Source organism: Nestor notabilis, unplaced genomic scaffold (genome assembly GCF_000696875.1).
Source record: "Nestor notabilis isolate BGI_N333 unplaced genomic scaffold, ASM69687v1 scaffold28459, whole genome shotgun sequence".
Lineage (NCBI taxonomy): Eukaryota > Metazoa > Chordata > Aves > Psittaciformes > Psittacidae > Nestor > Nestor notabilis.
This window is the reverse complement of record NW_009942783.1, coordinates 3,314-20,674: the sequence shown is the minus strand read 5'-3', so window position 1 is coordinate 20,674 and position 17,361 is coordinate 3,314. Positions and strand designations below refer to the sequence as shown.

General features: G+C 49.1%; 1 protein-coding gene across 1 annotated transcript; it reads left to right on the top strand.

The window, feature by feature from the left end:
• Window positions 1-964: 964 nt before the first annotated feature.
• LOC104411204 (acyl-CoA desaturase-like) lies at window positions 965-15,514 on the top strand. The gene is made up of 5 exons (XM_010021574.1): window positions 965-1,246; window positions 8,944-9,053; window positions 12,271-12,476; window positions 13,592-13,824; window positions 15,069-15,514. The coding sequence occupies exons 1-5, from the start codon at window positions 1,036-1,038 to the stop codon at window positions 15,266-15,268; spliced, it is 960 nt and encodes a 319-aa protein (XP_010019876.1). The 5' UTR covers window positions 965-1,035; the 3' UTR covers window positions 15,269-15,514.
• Window positions 15,515-17,361: the final 1,847 nt, after the last annotated feature.

Below are 17,361 nucleotides of genomic sequence, written 5' to 3'. Positions count from 1 at the left end.
TTCCTGCTGGCTGACCCTTAGTGCCCCTTTTCACATGGAGGCAGCGGTGCGGGCCAGAGGGATGTGTCCTTCGCAGGTTTCCAGGAGGTGATAGGATGGGGGCAGCATGACCTCCCACCGCTTGCATCCCACATGCTTGGCACCTCTGGGGTTGAGCTCCATATAACGCTTGGGCTCGGGCCTGACAAAGGGCTGCAAGCACCAGCAAGCACGTGGCTGTCATGATGAAGATGGAAATCCGTGATTCAGGGTTCAATGACCTGTCTCATTAGGGTCAGTCCTGCCTGCTCCTTTTGTCATGCATGCCCAATCGGGCAGGCTGTCAGTCTGCCAGGACAAACAACCATGTGCGGAGGGAATGTTATGTCACACTTACAGCACAGAGCCTGGAGCCAGGCTGAGCCAACTTGCTGCTTAGAACTTCCTCTCTGCCTGCTGGTGGCCTTGACTCAGAAGATTGTCTTCCTGTGCCTCAGTTTGCCTGTGAGAGGAAAGTGGGACAGGGATAAGAGGCTTAGCAGTAGGCATGGGATAGGAGCTGTAAGTCTAACTGGAAGCACATTGATTGACTGCTTCCATCCATTGATTTCCAAGCATGTTGGTCTTGCCACATCACAGCCTGGAAGGTGAGGCCTGCAAATGATTTCACCAAAGCTACTGGTGGAAACCAGACTGGCTTTCAAGTCTTTTTCTTTACTTTCTGCACCTTGTCCACCATTCACTTCCCCTCCCCAGAAAGAGCAGGCTCCCTTTAAGGCCATGACTCCATAGGATTAGAAGAACTAGGCTGTTCCTGGTGCCAAGGGCTCAGCTGAAAGAATGGAGCCTGCCAGGTAAACTGCAGGCTGCAAGTTTGGTACTGACAGCCTAGATGCTCATGTTTCTGTTCCCTGCATTGGTAACCATGAACTTCTTTTGTTTCTTTCCTTTCTTGAAAATGTCCATTGCTGCCTCTTCAAGGAGTTCTCCTCCAGTTCCAGCATCACCACTGTCGGCACCGTCACCTCCCGGGTGACCAAGAATGGGGATGCTGTCATGGAGAAGGACGTAATCAATCATGAGGACTTGGCAGGAGACCGGGGCATGATAGATGATATCTTTGATGAGACCTACCGGGAGAAAGAGGGCCCCAAGCCCCCCATGCGATACGTCTGGAGGAATATCATCCTCATGAGCCTTCTCCATTTAGGGGCCCTGTTCGCATTGACACTGATACCTTCTGCAAAGATCCAGACATTGGCGTGGGGTAAGCACGTTCCTCCATTTGTTTATTGCCATCTGCAAACCCCAAATCTGTTGGGTGGCATTTTGTTTGATCCTCCAGGCCCACAGACTTAGGGAGGAGAAAAAAAGGAAGTGGAGGTCTGTTAGAAGAAGCTACTCAGCCAGCTTTGCAGCAGCCTGTGGGAGGGCTTGATAATGTCTCTCATAAGGTCATGCATGAGAGGGGAGGATTTGGCAGGGGACTGCTTGACTGCTTAAAGAACAAACTTGATTCACAGGCATTAGGCTTGGAAGTAGCCACTTGTGGGAGGAAGCACAGACAATGTTTGATGGAATACTGTGGCAGTCCCTGAAAGTTAGGAGGAAAGATGCTAGCAACAGCACTTTAAGGGGTGAATGGGGAGGCAAGGTACAGGGCATTATTTGGCTTCAGGCTGCTCCCCAAAGATAAGAGTCATTCCTGTCCTTACCAAGGGAAGGTAAATCCCACAGAGCCTCCACATGTGTGTGAGAAGAGACAAATACAGTTGTGCTGAAGATAAAAGTCAAGAGTTTAGTGTGAAGCTCACATCTTTTCTCTTTCCTACAAAAGCACAGATTAGACCCCATCATCCCGGAACTAAGCCTGACAACTTTCAAAAAATAAATAAGCAGCTCTCCAGGCAGCGAATTCCAGTGGAAAGCACAACCCAGCAGAAGGTAGCTAGGCGAAGCTCTCCCTTCTCAGAGACCTTGCCCTGGGCAGGAACCAAATCTCCTCTTTGAGTGTTTGAAAGGCAGCTGGGCGCGGGTTCCAAGCTGCAGGGGAGCTTCATTTTCCACCAGCCTTTGTGTGGACCCCTGGAGGAGTCAAGAAGCCAAACGGCTCCCAGTGGGGAGGTCAAGGCTTTGCGTCCAGCCCCTGCCTTCCTGTGAAACAGAACATCCTGAAATGAATAGCGACAGTTTAATTTGAGACCTGCTGGCATGGCTCTTGGTTTCAGTGGTGCTCCTGCAGTGTACTCAGCTGAGAGCAGCATCCTGGTCAGCCCAGCTGTGCACAGGCCCTGGGGCGATCCACTGGGTCTGTCACGCTGTCAGAGTCTGTCCTCCCGATGGCTGTGAGCAACAAGCATCACAGCTGGACTGGGAAAGAGATGGCTGCATGCACAGTCAGACTGATTCCTTTCCTCCTGGCTCATCTCAGGCTCTCACAGGCAGAGGGGGATGAGCATCACTGGAGGCCCCAGGACTCAGTCAGAGGCAAAAGCAGAGGTACCGATGTGTTCCCTGTGCAGCCAGCATGGCCTTTCGGGGGGAACATTATGAAAGAAGTCTTTGCTCAGCCTTTCCCTTGTGAAAATCTGACAGGCTGCACTTTACCTACCATGGCAGCGCTGGGCAGAACATGCAGCCTCAGCATGACCTTGGAGGAACATTCCAGGGCTCTCGGTCCTGCTGTGAGTCCCATCCCTGGAATCTCAGCTGGAGGCTAGGCAGGAGCTGCTGTCTTCTCTCACTTACTGAGCTGACAGCCTGGGTCCTCCAACCCTAGTCAGGTACCCTCAGGTCACTGGGGCAAGGTGAGTTGGGTTTACTGGTTTCATTTCAAGCTGCTGAGATGCACTGTGATTTTCAAATCCATCCAACCCTATTCCCTTGAGCTCCCCCGAGATACTTAAGTGGGCTCGAGCATCTTGATTCAGCAGGTTAATGCTGCTTTGCATTCTGCTAAGCCCCACTCACCCCAAAATGATCTCTGAGGCAGTCTTTACAACCACATGCTTGTTCGGTGTGTCTGTACAGCATCCCATGGCATTTTGTGGGAATCTGCCTGCTTTTTACCTGATGCCAGTCCTTCCTGCTCTTCTCCTTCAGTTAACTCTGATGTGCCAGGCTGGATGACGATTTGAGCAACCTGGTCTAGTGCAAGGTGTCCCTGCCTATGGCAGGGAGATTGGAACTAGATGATCTTTAATGTCCTTTCCCACCCAAGCCATTCTGATTCTATGAAGTGCCAGTTGCTGTCCTGCCACTGTGAGGCACTACAAGATTCCTTGGTGGCTTCTGGAGTCAAAGATGCTCTGGGAATGGTAGATGGACATAGAATTTGGGGGAGCTGTACTGTTCTGGACTGGCTGATGATCCGCCATGCCTTACCAAAGCTGGAGTAGCTCCACAGAGCTCCCTGTCCTTCATCCCTGGCACTTGTTCTAGAAAAGAACCATCTTTCATAGACAGACCCAACAGTCCATTCTTCTCCAGTGATGATGAGAGCTCAGACACTCTGATCCTCCATGGGTCTGGCTTCTCAGCAAGACTTCTTGCTCCTTCATGCATCGCCCTTTCCTTGGTTCATACTTTTCTGTAGCATATACAAGGCATCTGTGGCTGTCATCTCAGTGACTTGCTGTTATTTTCCCAGCACCCACTGGTAGCAAGGAGAAGACTACGGTTCCCATTTTACATACAAGGATAAAGCAGCAAAGACTGACGTTGCTCCTGGCAGTACAGCTTGGGCTTAGGGCAGAGCAGCTCTCTCAGTGGTAGTGCTGGAGCTGCTGGGGTTTTTGCTTGTTTCCTTGTTTGTTTTTCAGATAATTTCTTCCTTAGGCTATGTACATATAATATAAAATTAACATGGTCCCAGATGTTCTCTGCTGTGATACTTCAGGCAGCTGTGGTGCCTGGTAGCTGATTATCTGCCTTCTATATTTTATTATAAGGAACAGTCCCCTGGTTATACCCTTTCCATCCAGGCCACAGTCTCCTTGATGTTCCTATCCCTCTGAAACCAGTTATACTGGTGACTGTGTCCTCTTTTGTTTTCATTTCTCTGTGTGCTAATTCCTCTTTGTCTTTCAAGCTCTCCAGCCCTGCCTTCATCATTGTTTGCTGTGCAGCATTGCTGTGTGCATTGTATCCCCTGATCTCTTTCTGGTACAGAGCTTCCTAGAACAAGCTGGGGTTGTTGATCAGGTGAGAGCTTGCCATAATGAGAGCTCTCCAAGCCCTTCCAGCACTGGCTTTCTATCCAGCTCCCTTTCTATTTACTGTCTTCTCCACTGCACTAGACAAAGTCTTGCGCAGTCTTTTCAGGGATCACAGGCAGGTTTCACATCATTCACCAAACGGCACAGAGACTGAACCTGGAAGGGCAGGATGCAAAGGGGATAGGCAGTTTCTTCTCTAACTGCTTTGACCCTTCCTGGAAACATGATTTGCAGGTTGTCTTCCTGGCCCTCTGGTGCAGCAGACTGACAATATTTGTGTTAATCCCTGTTGGCCTGGCCAACAATGCCTGTAAAACAGTGACAGTTCCTCCTGGCAGAGAGCTCATGTGTGAGTGACAACACCTCATCTCCCTGCAGTGCCAGCCATGCCAGAAGCATGGGTTGATACCATTTTTTGTTGCTGCTGCATCATCTTTGGACCCAGGAGAATCTTGCTGGATAATGTAGTCAAATCTGACAGCCTGAAAATCTCACCACCTGGGATGTGTCCAGCAAAGCATTTACAAAAGGTTTTTGTTACTTTCCCATCAAGACTATGCTGGCAACACCTTCCCACTTAGTGTCCTCTCCAGGCTTAACTAGCGGATGGCATGCTTCTCCTCCAAGGGTGTAGGGGAAGTTAGGTTTTAGCAACAGCATCCCCTATTGCCATCCCTAAACACTGTTCCCCTTACGCTGCCTGCACACATTTCCTTACCCTTGGTATCTTTCTCCTGAGATTAGCAGGACTTACATGGCTAGCAGGGACTGGGAGGCATGGAGGAAACGGTCTAAAGCTGTAGTTTTCCCTTGTACTGAGGAAGAAGCCCAAGGACACCTGCTGGAGCAGGGACACCTCATGTAAACATCCGTAGTGTTAACTGCAGGTAACAATGCCTGTAGCACATTCCTGGCTTCCCATTATAGCTTGATAGCTTGAGGTCTGAATCCGGGCCCTAAAGAGGTAGAGGATAGTGAGTCATACAGACATGACTGAATCAGGAACATTTTGGGTATAATTTTTGAAGCACCGAGTTCTGCCAGTGGTCATAATTCTTTGTATCCCAGTTAAATGTGTCATTGGAAACATCACTTGTGAGTTGACAATCTTTTGGATCTTGGATACTTCAAAGCATGGTGTGGAAGATGACTCTGAAGCCTCAGCTGATGGAGTCCCTAAGTCCTTCAGTTTGGAGCAGCATCACAGGGCAGCCGTGAGAATCTGTGCTACTTTATTTCATCTTCTCTGCTCTCTTTGCAATTTCATTATCAATGGATGATCTTGAATGAGTTTTTCTTCTTCCCTGTGAGAGATGCTGATTGCCTGGATATGCAATGATCATTATTGTACCTGTTTGCAGGGATGACTGCTCTGAATCATTAGGGAGCTGTATTCATCTGTTTTCCACCAGACTTACTGTCACTATCGTAACAACTCTTGGGTATGGCTGATGGAGCTAATAGTCCTCAAGGAGGCTTTAGGTTTCTGTGGGGCTGGGTGCCACGTATGCATAGACTGAGAATCAGCTCTTTTCACACAGAAAGTGTCTGATCCTTAGATAAACTACAACTGCTGTATATGGGCAAGAGGCATGGCAACACAAGATTGTAACTGGAGAGTTGTGGCCATTGCAGTGGCCTGTGATGCAGCTCCAAGAGAGGTCAACAAGCTGTTTTGGATGAAGGACATTACTGTTCTATGCCAGGGCACCCAAAAGCAGTGGGTACTTTCCCAAATTTTTAACAAAGGCTTTCAGGTAAGGCTACCCAAAAGCAAGTACTGGTTGTACTGGTTTCTGGGTCTGTTGGTGTCTCCACCACAACTCTTTTGTGATTCCCTGTGCTTGCTGATATGTCTTTGTTGCTGGTATCATCTTCTCCTGAAGGAGATATCTACAGGCAAATTACCTGTATAAAAGAGATACAGATGAGTTTCCTTTTTGCAAAGCTTAAATACCACAGTCCTCAGACAGAGTCATCTTCCTGGAGGCCTCTTTTACCAAAAAATTCCCAGTCAACATGTGAGGATTCACCAGAGAGGGAAGCCTTAACTCAGGGCTATAGATAGGGCATGTGCTCACCCAACCTGACATTTATGTTCTAGTGCTATTGAAGACCATGAACGATTGCATAGTTCATTTCTGTCCACAGTGCACCATTAATGCATGCCTGTTTGCCCCACAAGGAAAAGCTGGGGTTTTTCCCTAGCAAGTTGCACCACCTATCCATTGCAAGCTGCTGTTGTTTATCCTGGACTCCCTGTATGGTGTTTTCCATAGAGTCTGTATAAGTTTGAAGGTTAAATCCAGACTCATGGCTACCGCTCTCAGCTCTGCCATAAACTGCTTGTCACCCTTGGAAATCTACCTCAGCTACTGAGGTGTGCACAGTAGCTATGAAGTTGCCCAGAGGTGTTACAAAATGTGGTTTGCAGGGTATAGCTGTTTATGTTCAAGGGAGAACGGCAGCAAGTCACACTTCTGCTGCTAGCAGGAAGTGCCTGAAACATCCAGGAGTGGGTTTCGTTGTTATTGCAGTGTCTGAGGCCAGAGAAGTTCTGCAAATTGGAGTCATGTTAGGTGTTTTTTCAAGGTTTGCTTTTCTGTATGAATCTGTAGGGAGAGTGACTGATTTAAAATGGGGTTTAAAATCTAAGACAAACAGGGAACTGCTCATGAGCTAGTTCATAACTTTCAAGTCCGCATCATGGGGCTGGGTGGCACTTTCAAGGTATTCAGCGTAAGTACTTTCCTGTCAGTAAAGCTAAAGGGAGACCTGCTCCAGCATTCCCACCTTCTCCCCTTCCAGGCTTGGGCAGCTTTTTGAGCTTTGTTCAGCTCTGTTGTCTCTTGCAAAGGCTAGATCCTGCTGCATTTGCATGCATTTTCACCCCTCTTCATGTCCTATAAATCAGCCATGACCAGTGACTGCTTGGCCCCTCCAAGAGACCAAAGAGGTGCTGGGAGACTTGAGGCAGGGGTGCACTGGTCTGAGGCTGGCACTGCATTTGGCAGCACATGGGGAAGCCAAGGGAGAAGATGAAGATGGGAAGTCACAGTCAGATCAGCAGACGGAGAACGTCACTGTTACACAGCGGGACGGGAGTGAGGAGGGCTCATGGAAGTTTAAGGGGCCAGAAGAGGATGTTAAATCATCCAAGAGAGGCATTTAGCAGATAAGAGATGAGGTTTGGAATGCAGTAAAAATAAAAATTAAAAAGGAGGTGACAGAAGGAAGAGGAGCAGCAGATAATAGAAATAGAGCCTGGATTATTTTGAATGAAAGAAAGGGCAACAGTGCCTTGTGCATGTCTCAGATCTCTGATTTCAGACAAGTTTCTGGCAGAGTATCTATTTTTCTGGGTTCAAGATAAGCTTGATTAGAGCCATTTTGCTGGACTGAATAGTATTGTCAAGCATTCCAGCAATTCCTATCCATGGGTTTACATGTAAGAATAATGAGCTGTTTTCATGATTGATCCAATTGGCTAAAATCTGCAAATTTCACACCAAGGGAAGTTTCCCCTGAGGGACTGATAAGAAGGCATCCTTTACCCCAGGGGACTGAAAGTGTAGCATTTGTGCCTCTCTGGGGGGACAGATGTATGCACAGATGTCCCTCTCAGTGTCTGAGCTTGCAGGGCAAACCAACTGTTGAATGCCCTCCATCATTCTGCTAAACTTCCTGACCTAGAAACTTCCTAGAGACAGAGTTAATTTTCAGATACAATTTTCTTCTTATTCCCAGCTTCCTAGTGCAATGCTGCTATGACCCTATAAGTGTCTTTTCTCTATTTTCGTTCTAGGACAGGATACTGGAACCCAGGTTAAATTCAAGAGGTCCCAAAAGGACATGTGGGAACACGCAGCCCAGGGCAGACACAAACACGTGATCCAGAGGGAAAGGGATGTGGCTTTTTACTAGCTGCCAGAGGGGCAAGGCATACTTTCTGACCTGTGTGGAGAAGGAACACATGGAGCAGCCTCAAGGCCCAGACACATCTGCGTCTGCCATGGGCATGACTTGCAGTGCCCATGCCCACTCTCACAATGAGTTGCTGGCCTCGGGAGTTTCCTCACATAAATGGTGCTGGAGCTGAGCAGATGGTAGGGTCAAAAAGATCCCAGGAATGGAGCCTCTAGGCAGATCTTAAGTGGGTGGTGGAGCTGAAGGTGAAGCCCAGGCTTCAGTGAGATGATAGGTTAGATCTCCTTCTAGCCAGCTTCTGGTCAGAAAGGGGGCAGAAGAGAAGCCTATGCTTGGGTTTGAGCTGTCCCCCCAAAGACCTGTAAGATCACCTACCACCTCTATGTGAAAAGAATGCAAATGAGATTTAGTGAGGAGTGGTGAGATAGGAAATAATCCTTGATTATTCAGGGAAGGAGGAAAGGGGGGAGCTGTTACCACAGGGCTATATGGAAGCAGTCACTTTATACAATTTTGATGATCCTGCACCATGACAGATGGCACTATGCTGAAGAACCAACCCTTCTGACAAGTCTTACCAAGAACACCCTCCTTCCTTGTCAAAGATGAAGAGCTGAAGTGATTTGCCCCATGCTGCTTAGGAAGTCTGTTGTAGCTTGGGCACTCTCACATTGATTTTTATTGTCCCGATCTCTGCTCTCGATGGGTTCCTCTCACTTATACAGCTTTGGGGCAAGGCCTGCCTTTGTGTTGCTCTGCCTGAAAATTTGCTGCAGGCTGACTTGCTCTAACTGCTGCATGACTTTCTTTTCCTCTCCAGCTGTTCTGTGTTTCCTGCTGTTTTCTCCCCGCCTCTGGAGCCATCGATCCTATAAAGCCACCTTGCCCCTGCGGATCTTCCTGACTATTGCAAACTCCATGGCCTTCCAGGTAAGCACCTCCTCAATGTGCCCCTGCTCCTCAGAAGGAGGTGCTCCCCTGAACCCATCTCAGATATGTGGTACAAGGTGATGGAGAGGTTCCTCTCTCCCACTACCTCTTGTTAGGAAACAGCCTGCCCTTTTCATCTAGTATGTGTTGGAGACTGTCTCATTGTCTCCACTTTGTCCCATCAAAGGGTGACTCTGAGAAGACCTGGGTGAGGAGAGGACTGTTGGCCCAGAGCAGGGCTAGGAAAGCTCTCCAAACCAGGAGTGTAGCCTTCCCTCCAGGTGTGGTCTCCCTATGCATGCTCCAGTTCCCATGAAAGACATGAAAGTGCTAAGTGCTCTCCTAGTGTTGCCTCACCCTCCTCTTGCCGCATGGCTGATAAGGGGGAAGACATCTGCACACCCCAGGGAGCCAGGCTGTGGAATCTGCTGTTGCAGAAAGACCAAGGACTTGCTGAGATTATGCAGTTAGGGGGATGCATCTCTGGTTCAGAAGAGTGATAGTTATGAATAACCCTGATATAAGTCGCGCCACTGGTTTCCAGAAAGTCACCTCAGGTCAGTGATGTTTCAAGGAGAGAAGGGCTGGGCCCATTCACAATGGCCCAAGTGACTGCAGGCAGCTGATAAACACCTCAGGCTATTGCCTAACCACTCAGAGAGCACTTCACAGTCCATACAGCAAACAAATTGGGACTGTAAAAGAGATGGCCCTTCAGAAGTCAGAGTGAAAACCCAGGTTGGCATGGCACAGGAAAATCCTGGTGGCCTTTTCGGTTTGCTGCTGGTAGGCAGCTGTGACAGCACTCTGCCCTCCAACTGTGCTTGAAGGGATTTCATACAGGCTGGCTCGTGTGTAGGAAGTAATCAGGAGGGTGGCAGAGGACAGCACTTTCTGCTAGAAAAAGGAAGGAGAAAAGCATCAGTGCTGTGCCCCTCAGTAGTTTTCCAGCTGAGGTATGGGGGAAGGGTAAAGCCCAAGCAGACCAAGTATTTTAGAGACATTATTTTACTTCTCCCCGCTGTGTAGCCGTAGAGGATATCACTTCATTGACATGTAATCAAAACAGGGTGGGGATGGAGTTTGGGAGGTTTTTAAGTTGACAAACTTTTCTAAAACACCATTGACTTTCCTATTCTTTGTTAGTACCAAACCAGAATCTTTCATGAGCAAGAGGAAGGACCAGGCTGCTGATTCCAGCACCTGGTCCAGCATTCAGCAAGGGAATGGGATGGGTTGCTGGACATTGGCTAGTCCCATACAAAGACCATCTTTCTTTCATAGAGTTATAGGGCAGAGGGGGAAAGAATTTGCTGAGCTATTGCTCTAGGGGATAGGAGTACACAAAGACAAGAGACAGATATTTCAGCTTCAGTAGGAACTAATCCAAAGTTTTACTGAAAATTCAATACCATTCCCCATGGATTTATGGGGTTTTTCTAATAGTTACTTTCAGTGAGATCAAGAGGAGGTTTATTTTCAACTTACCTCCTTCCTGTTAGTGGCAGCAGCTCTGTGACCAGACCAGTAACTTTTAAGGCCAGAGAAGACAATAGATTATCTTATCTGAGGTCCTCCAGAAGACGCCTGTTGGCTGCTCAGGGATCTGTGGCTTGTGATTTCAGAGAATTTGGGAAATGTGCACCTAGTTGCCTCTTCCACCTGCAAGACCAGGCAGCTGCAGCACTGCAGAAGCTCTTCTGCTTATAGCCTGTAGCTGGTAACTCCCAAGGAAGGGGGCATTCTCCTAGGTTTTGCTTGCTGGGCCAGGAAAGCCATGATGTTCAGACAGGTTTGCAGTTAGAGGTGGTCCCAAAATGAGATCTATAGAAGAGATAAAAGACTGGGCTTTCTCATATTACGTGATATTGTGTAGGGTCTGGAACATGAAAGAGAAACCTGGGACACAGGTGAAACATTTCTTATATGGGTATTGGTTGTATTTCTTTTCTTACTAGATAGGGAAGGCTGCTGTGCTACCCTCTTCTGGGGGAATGTTGGGTGACCATGCTCTAGCTAACAGCAGTGCACAGATCAGATACTTCAAGGTATTGAGGATTTGGCTGGAAGGAAGGCAACCGTTCCCAGTATTTGGAAACAAATGATACTTGAATCCTGGCCCATGTCTATCATTGGCTTATTGCATGGCCTGCAGGTAAATAATGTTATCTCAGATGAAGAAGGAATGGTTACAGCACTTGAGAGGGACTTGAGGAGTCATGCCTTTGCTACAAGCTCCTGTTGTGGTTTAAGCCCAGCTGGTAACTCAGAACCCTGTGTGGATAAGTCTTTTGGTCTTTCCAGGCAAGTAATAGGGATCATTATGCCGCTTCCCTACTTTCAAAGTGTTTTGAGGACAAGTCCTACGTATTTAGGAGATTAAGGAGCCTCTTGTGTAATACAGGCAATAGAGGTGGACTTGGATCTCTGTTTCACCAAAATCTTGGTCTAAAAGAATAAGCACAGGCTCATTAGTATCTACTCTTAATACTGGCCAAAGCAATCATTTCTTAGTACAAATGATGAAGGCTTTGACATTTTCCAAACTATTGATTTTTGCAGCTTAAACATAGTGGTTATGGGGCTGAAGGGGGGTGTTTTTGACAACTGCCATTGAAATGGTGTATTTATTTTATTTCTGAAGAGAGGCTTTAATTTTAAGACTTTTGATTTCCAATTAAATAAAAAAATTAAAAAAACCTTGCCCCCAGGTTTAACAGGTCTGATTTGGCAATCCCAGGAAAAGCAAGGCAGGTTGACCCATAGAAAATGTCAGGATGAAGGGAAGGGGCAGGTTGATCAATCACAGCTGGCACTTTGTAGGGATGGGGACAAGTGACCAACAAGAATGTGTGAGGGAGGAGGCACTGACTGGCCACTGAGGGCTGGCTATTGCAGGGGTGGGGGAACAGACTGACCATTCAGAGCCTGTGATGCTGTAGAGGATGTGCAAACCAAAGCCTAAAGTTAGCCAACTGAAAAAATGAAAAGGCAGCCCACAAAAGAAGCAGATTTCAAAGAAAATTGAAGAGTTTGAGCCAAGAATACCCAAACTTTGTTTTAAAAGCCAAAATCCCCAAATGCTCATGAAAGATAAAATATTGATACAAGTTCAGGTCAATGGGATTTGGGTGTCTAAATGTTTTAGGCCCTTTTGTAAATTTGAAGGAAATATCTCCAGCCCTGGCCCTAAGTCTCCACCCCTGTTGCCTTGCAGAATGACATCTATGAATGGGTCCGGGACCACCGTGTCCATCACAAGTTCTCCGAGACAGATGCAGACCCACACAATGCCATGCGGGGCTTCTTCTTCTCCCACATCGGCTGGCTGCTGGTGCGCAAGCACCCGGATGTCATAGAGAAGGGCCAGAAGCTGGATCTGAGTGACATAAAGGCTGACAAAGTGGTCATGTTCCAGCGGAGGTGAGTGGTGGGTTCAGCCCCAGCACAGAGCCACTGTGGAATGGGGCAGGGACCCCACAAATGTGCTGGGGACCCCAAGCGCCTTTGACAGAGCATGAGAGGATTGAGAGCATCATGTGGGAAATATGAGTCTTCAGTCTGCCCAAGGCTTTGCAGTGGGATGAACTGTGAGAAATGAGCCGTGCCACTCCTATAGGAAGTATTTAGTAGCTAGTGATGCCTCCAGCCATCCCACACCTCTTTCTTGCCTGCCTATACTGTAGCATCTTGCCAGCAGCAGGCTGAGCTTCACACTGCAAAGCACCTCCATGCCCGCCTGCGCACAGCCCAGCTGCTGCTTTGGCTGGCCCAGAGCCCACCTGCAGGTGCCTGCAGGCCATGCTTTGAGATGATGTGGTGTGCCTTCCAGGCCATGACTCTGGCCCTTCTCCCACCAGTCTTCTGGAAACAGTGCAGTGAAAGAGGGGTTGAAAGCGGGGACATGAAAGAGGCAGTAACTGGGAAGGAAGTCTTGTTTCACTGGTGCCTATTGGATGGGGTATCTTTTAACTGTGTGGGGCTATACTGGGGCTGATCCCAAGAGGAGGTGAGCCCGTCAATAGGGCTGCAGGGATGGGGAACTGAACCCATGTAGTAAACACCCTCGGGAGGTCCCTAGTTCAGTTCCACACACATCAAGCAAGGTTTATGGCTTCCCTTCTTTTTGTGCCTGAGATTTTTCTCATGGGTGATCAGAGTGGTTCAGCTTCCTTTGTTCCCATGCCTTTAGTGTGAGAGACCCTGCATGCTCATCTGTTTGATGGCAGAGGAGGCCAAAAGCAGCAGCTGGTGTCTGAACTCATGGTGATTGGGATATTGCTTTGTGCACATGTGAGATTGAGATAGGGAGAGCAGGACTTGGCTTTGAGTCTCCTGCCTGGTGATAAGATTCAGGAATCTGCAGGCATGGCTTCTGCACATCCAGGACAAAAAATACAGGGCTCAGGAGAGAGGTATTTCTGCAGTCAATTTTCCCTGTATAGCTGAGTGTAAATCATCCAAAGGGAGGACTGAACCAGCCCTTGCTGTCCTGCCACTGCCACTGAGCACTTTCCTCCTGGTCCCTTCCTTTCCAGATACTACAAGCCCTCGGTGGTGTTGCTGTGCTTCATGTTGCCCACCTTAGTGCCCTGGTACTTCTGGGACGAATCCATCATCATCAGCTTCTTCATTCCAGCCATCCTGCGCTACGCCATAGGGCTCAATGCCACTTGGCTAGTGAACAGTGCTGCTCACATGTTTGGCAACCGGCCGTATGATCAATACATCAACCCACGGGAGAACCCCCTAGTCAGCCTGGGGGCTCTAGGTATGTTCATCATCCATGTCTTTTGCTGTGGGTAGACTGTAGAGTGTGGACTGCCTCTTGGGGCTGCAGCTCCTTCTAGGAAGCTCTGTGAATGCAGGTGTCCCTATTCTCCCCTGCACCATTCCCTTTCAGCCTTTGCATCTGGGGGTGTTTCCCAGGCTGGCCAGTGAGTACATAAGGGCAGTGGGGTTATCAGTTCCCACCAGCCTTTTTCCAGGCTGGAAATGACTCTGCTACACTTAGCACCTCCTTATCTCAATAGCAATATTTTATTTACCCTGCTTGAAGGTCTCTCTGCCACATTCATCAGACTGAAAAACCCCATGTTGCAGTCTCTGCTTATCTGTCTTAGATTTGTCAGTTTGAAAACCAGCAGATGCACATTTGGACACGTTCTCAGGGCAGCTGATGATTTTGGAGGTACTCGGGGATGACACAAGCCAGATCATCTCATGTGTTTTCCTGAAATTTTGGGGCCTAGGGAAGTATATCCCAGGGTCAGCATTTGCCCTGATTTGTTCACCCAAGCCCATATCCCAAGCTGGTTTGCATCACTGTACATCACTGGGGCTGCACTGATTTCCACCACTGAAGGATCTGCTTCTGGATTTTTAGTAGGAAGGGGTTTGAACTGCAGAGACTCGGGGGTAGGGGCAGACTGCAGGTGATGTCATTGAAGGGGTGAGTGAGCGCTGTAGCCAGTGTTGTGTATCTGGAGCAGATGGTTGCTGACAGGTAGATAGCTTAGCAGAAGCCTGTCTGCGTTATTCCCAGCTGGAAATGTCATTTGGATTTGGCATTAGGACTGCCAAGTGTTGTAGAAGTATTGATTAGCCTGGCTTGTTGGGGACATGCTGCAGGTCTAGCTGGTAGCTGAACCAATACCAGAAGGTTTCTCATGGTGGCAGAGGAAAAACTGTTATGATTCTCCTGGTGTTTTGGTGCAGTTGGTGAGCCAGCGCCTTTCTCGGTTCCTCGCCACACACTCATTTTCCAATAAAGCACTGTAGGTCCTCTGTGACTGTCATGTAGGTCCTCTCTGACTGTCATTGCCTCATTTGGGCTAGCCTGGGCATGCTGGAGCACACCCAAATGAGATGGGGTAGATTGCAAAGGCAAAATTGGGCCGAGAGGAGCCTGGACTCAGTCCAGAGCCTGTTTCAGGAATGTGGTGCTTTGGGCCAAGTTAAAGGGGCCATCAGTCTAGAGCTCTGCAACATCCTCTCCCTGCTCGTGTTTTGCAGGAGAAGGTTTCCACAACTACCACCACACCTTCCCCTATGACTACTCCACCAGTGAGTTTGGCTGGCGCTTCAACTTAACGACAGCCTTCATCGACCTCATGTGCCTCCTGGGGCTGGCCAGCGATCGCAAGAAGGTCTCCAAGGAGGTCATCCTGGCTCGGAAAATGCGGACTGGAGATGGGAGTCACAAGAGTGGCTGAGTTCCTGCTCCATTCACGCAGACACCCACACCTCTCCTTCCTCCTTTTTTCTCCCTTTCTCCCTTCCCAACCCCTACGAACACGCTGGACAAAGGTTTAATGTTCTGTTTACTGACTACTGAATAATGCTACCAGTTTGCTTACGATAGTGATAATGAGTTTTAACCCACCTCCCATGCTGTATTTTTACATGGTGTATTAAGATCTAGGACTCTGCCTTTTATAACGCAAGGCCACCCTTTTCCCTCCTCTCCTTCTTCTTTCCATTCTTTCTCTCCAGCCCCTCTACCCCAATTCCCACCACTTTACATTGTCCTGGTCTCTCCCTGGCATAGGAGCTGGTAGGAAGCAGCCTGGGGAGGCCCACTGCAGCCAGCTATATACCGTGGAGTTAAGGAAGCCTGTACCAGCCAGCTGAAGAGTTGAGCTGAAGTCAGTTACCCTCTCCCCACCACCTTCCCTCCCAAAATACCTTCCTCTGTCCCTCCTCCTTTCTCAGGGGCTGCTGACAGATGTGGCATGGCTAAACTGCTCTCTCCAGGAAAAGCAGCCCTGTTTTCTTCCCTTGCCGTTGGAAAGACAGATGTCTCTTTCCAAGATGTCTCTTGCAAAGTGTTCTGCCCCCTATCCCTACCACACAGCCTGGCTGGCTGGGGAGAGGAGAGCCCCCAGAGCCTCTGAGAGCTCCAGCCAGGTCCATTGGTGGCGAGAGGTGTGTGGTGGGCACAGCGGGCACAGGAGGGGGAGCCTTGGTGGCCTTATTACCTCCTCCCTCTGGCATCACAGTCTCCCTCCCTGCACTGCCCACTGTACCCTGTGCCACCAGGGGCTGAAGGCAGAGCCTGGCTCTGGGCTCTGCAGCCCATTTGGAGAGCCACAGTGATGAGGGGGATAGATGGAGGGGTGTGCCACTGGCCGCCATGGGATGGCACCACCCTGGGGTGGTTTTGTTCACCACTGCCACTGAGAATTTTGCTGGCGAATGGGACTTTGCCAAAATAGAGAAGGGGAGAAGGATGTAAACCAAAGCTCCACTGCTGAGTTAAGCTGCTTTATGTGCTGGAGGAACAGGGTCCCCGCTGGGTGGCAGGCAGATGTCCTGGTGTCCGTGCCTGCCCTGCGCTCCACATCCTCTGCTGAGCACAGGGACAGGGCAAGGGAGCACCTGCAGCCATAGGGAGGGGTGAGAGTATTTGCAAGAGCGTCTCTCCATCATCAGGGACTCCACTCAGTCGATTAACAAGTGCCTGAGAAATACGGACATGGGGCCAGGCGGCATGGGGGGCTCAAGGGAGTTGAGACCTCTGAGGTGAAACACTGCTGCCAGTTTGTGCCACTTCCGGGCTCTCCTGCCCGGGGTCCACTGGAGTGGTTTGCTATTCCCTGCTCCTCCCTAAGCCCCTTATCTTGCCTCCCAGCTCCCTCGGCGAGGCATCTTGCCACCTCGCTCCTTCACTGGCGAGACGGGCAGCGAGGGCGGCTGCGGAAAGGTCAGTTATATCACTGAGCTGATGTGGGCACAAAGCTGGAGGACGCTGGGGAAAAAATCTCTGTGGGTGTTGTTTCCTGCGAGTTGCAGAGACTGCAGGTTGAGTTTCAGGCAGTGGGTTAGGTTCTGGGCGTTACGGCCCCTGAGCCCATCACTGGGCTGAATGTGCTTCTTTTTTTTTCCCCCTTAACTCTCCCCATTACTATCAATTTTTATTATCATGATTAGTTGTAGTAATAGTATTGGTTTTGTCGCTTAAATGCATCAAATAGAGCTGGAGGAAAGCACAAGAGGTGGCTGGAACAAGGTGATATTGGAGTGGGGTTTGCAGCATCTCCCTTATTCAGGCAGGCCAGGGAGGGCAGAGACAGAGCATATGCCAACTTCCTTGCCTCAGCTCTGCCACATACCAGCCAGGCACACTTCACAGGAGCAAGTCTCTGCAGCTTTGCTTTCTCTTGCTGCTGTGAAACTCACCAGGAGCCAGGACAGCCTGTAATATTCTCCTTAACAAAAGCATGCTTGTTACTCAGAAAAGAAGACCACCTTCTCTCCTTTCCCCTCCCTGCTACCACCATGGCCTTGTTATTGCTCAGCAATGGGA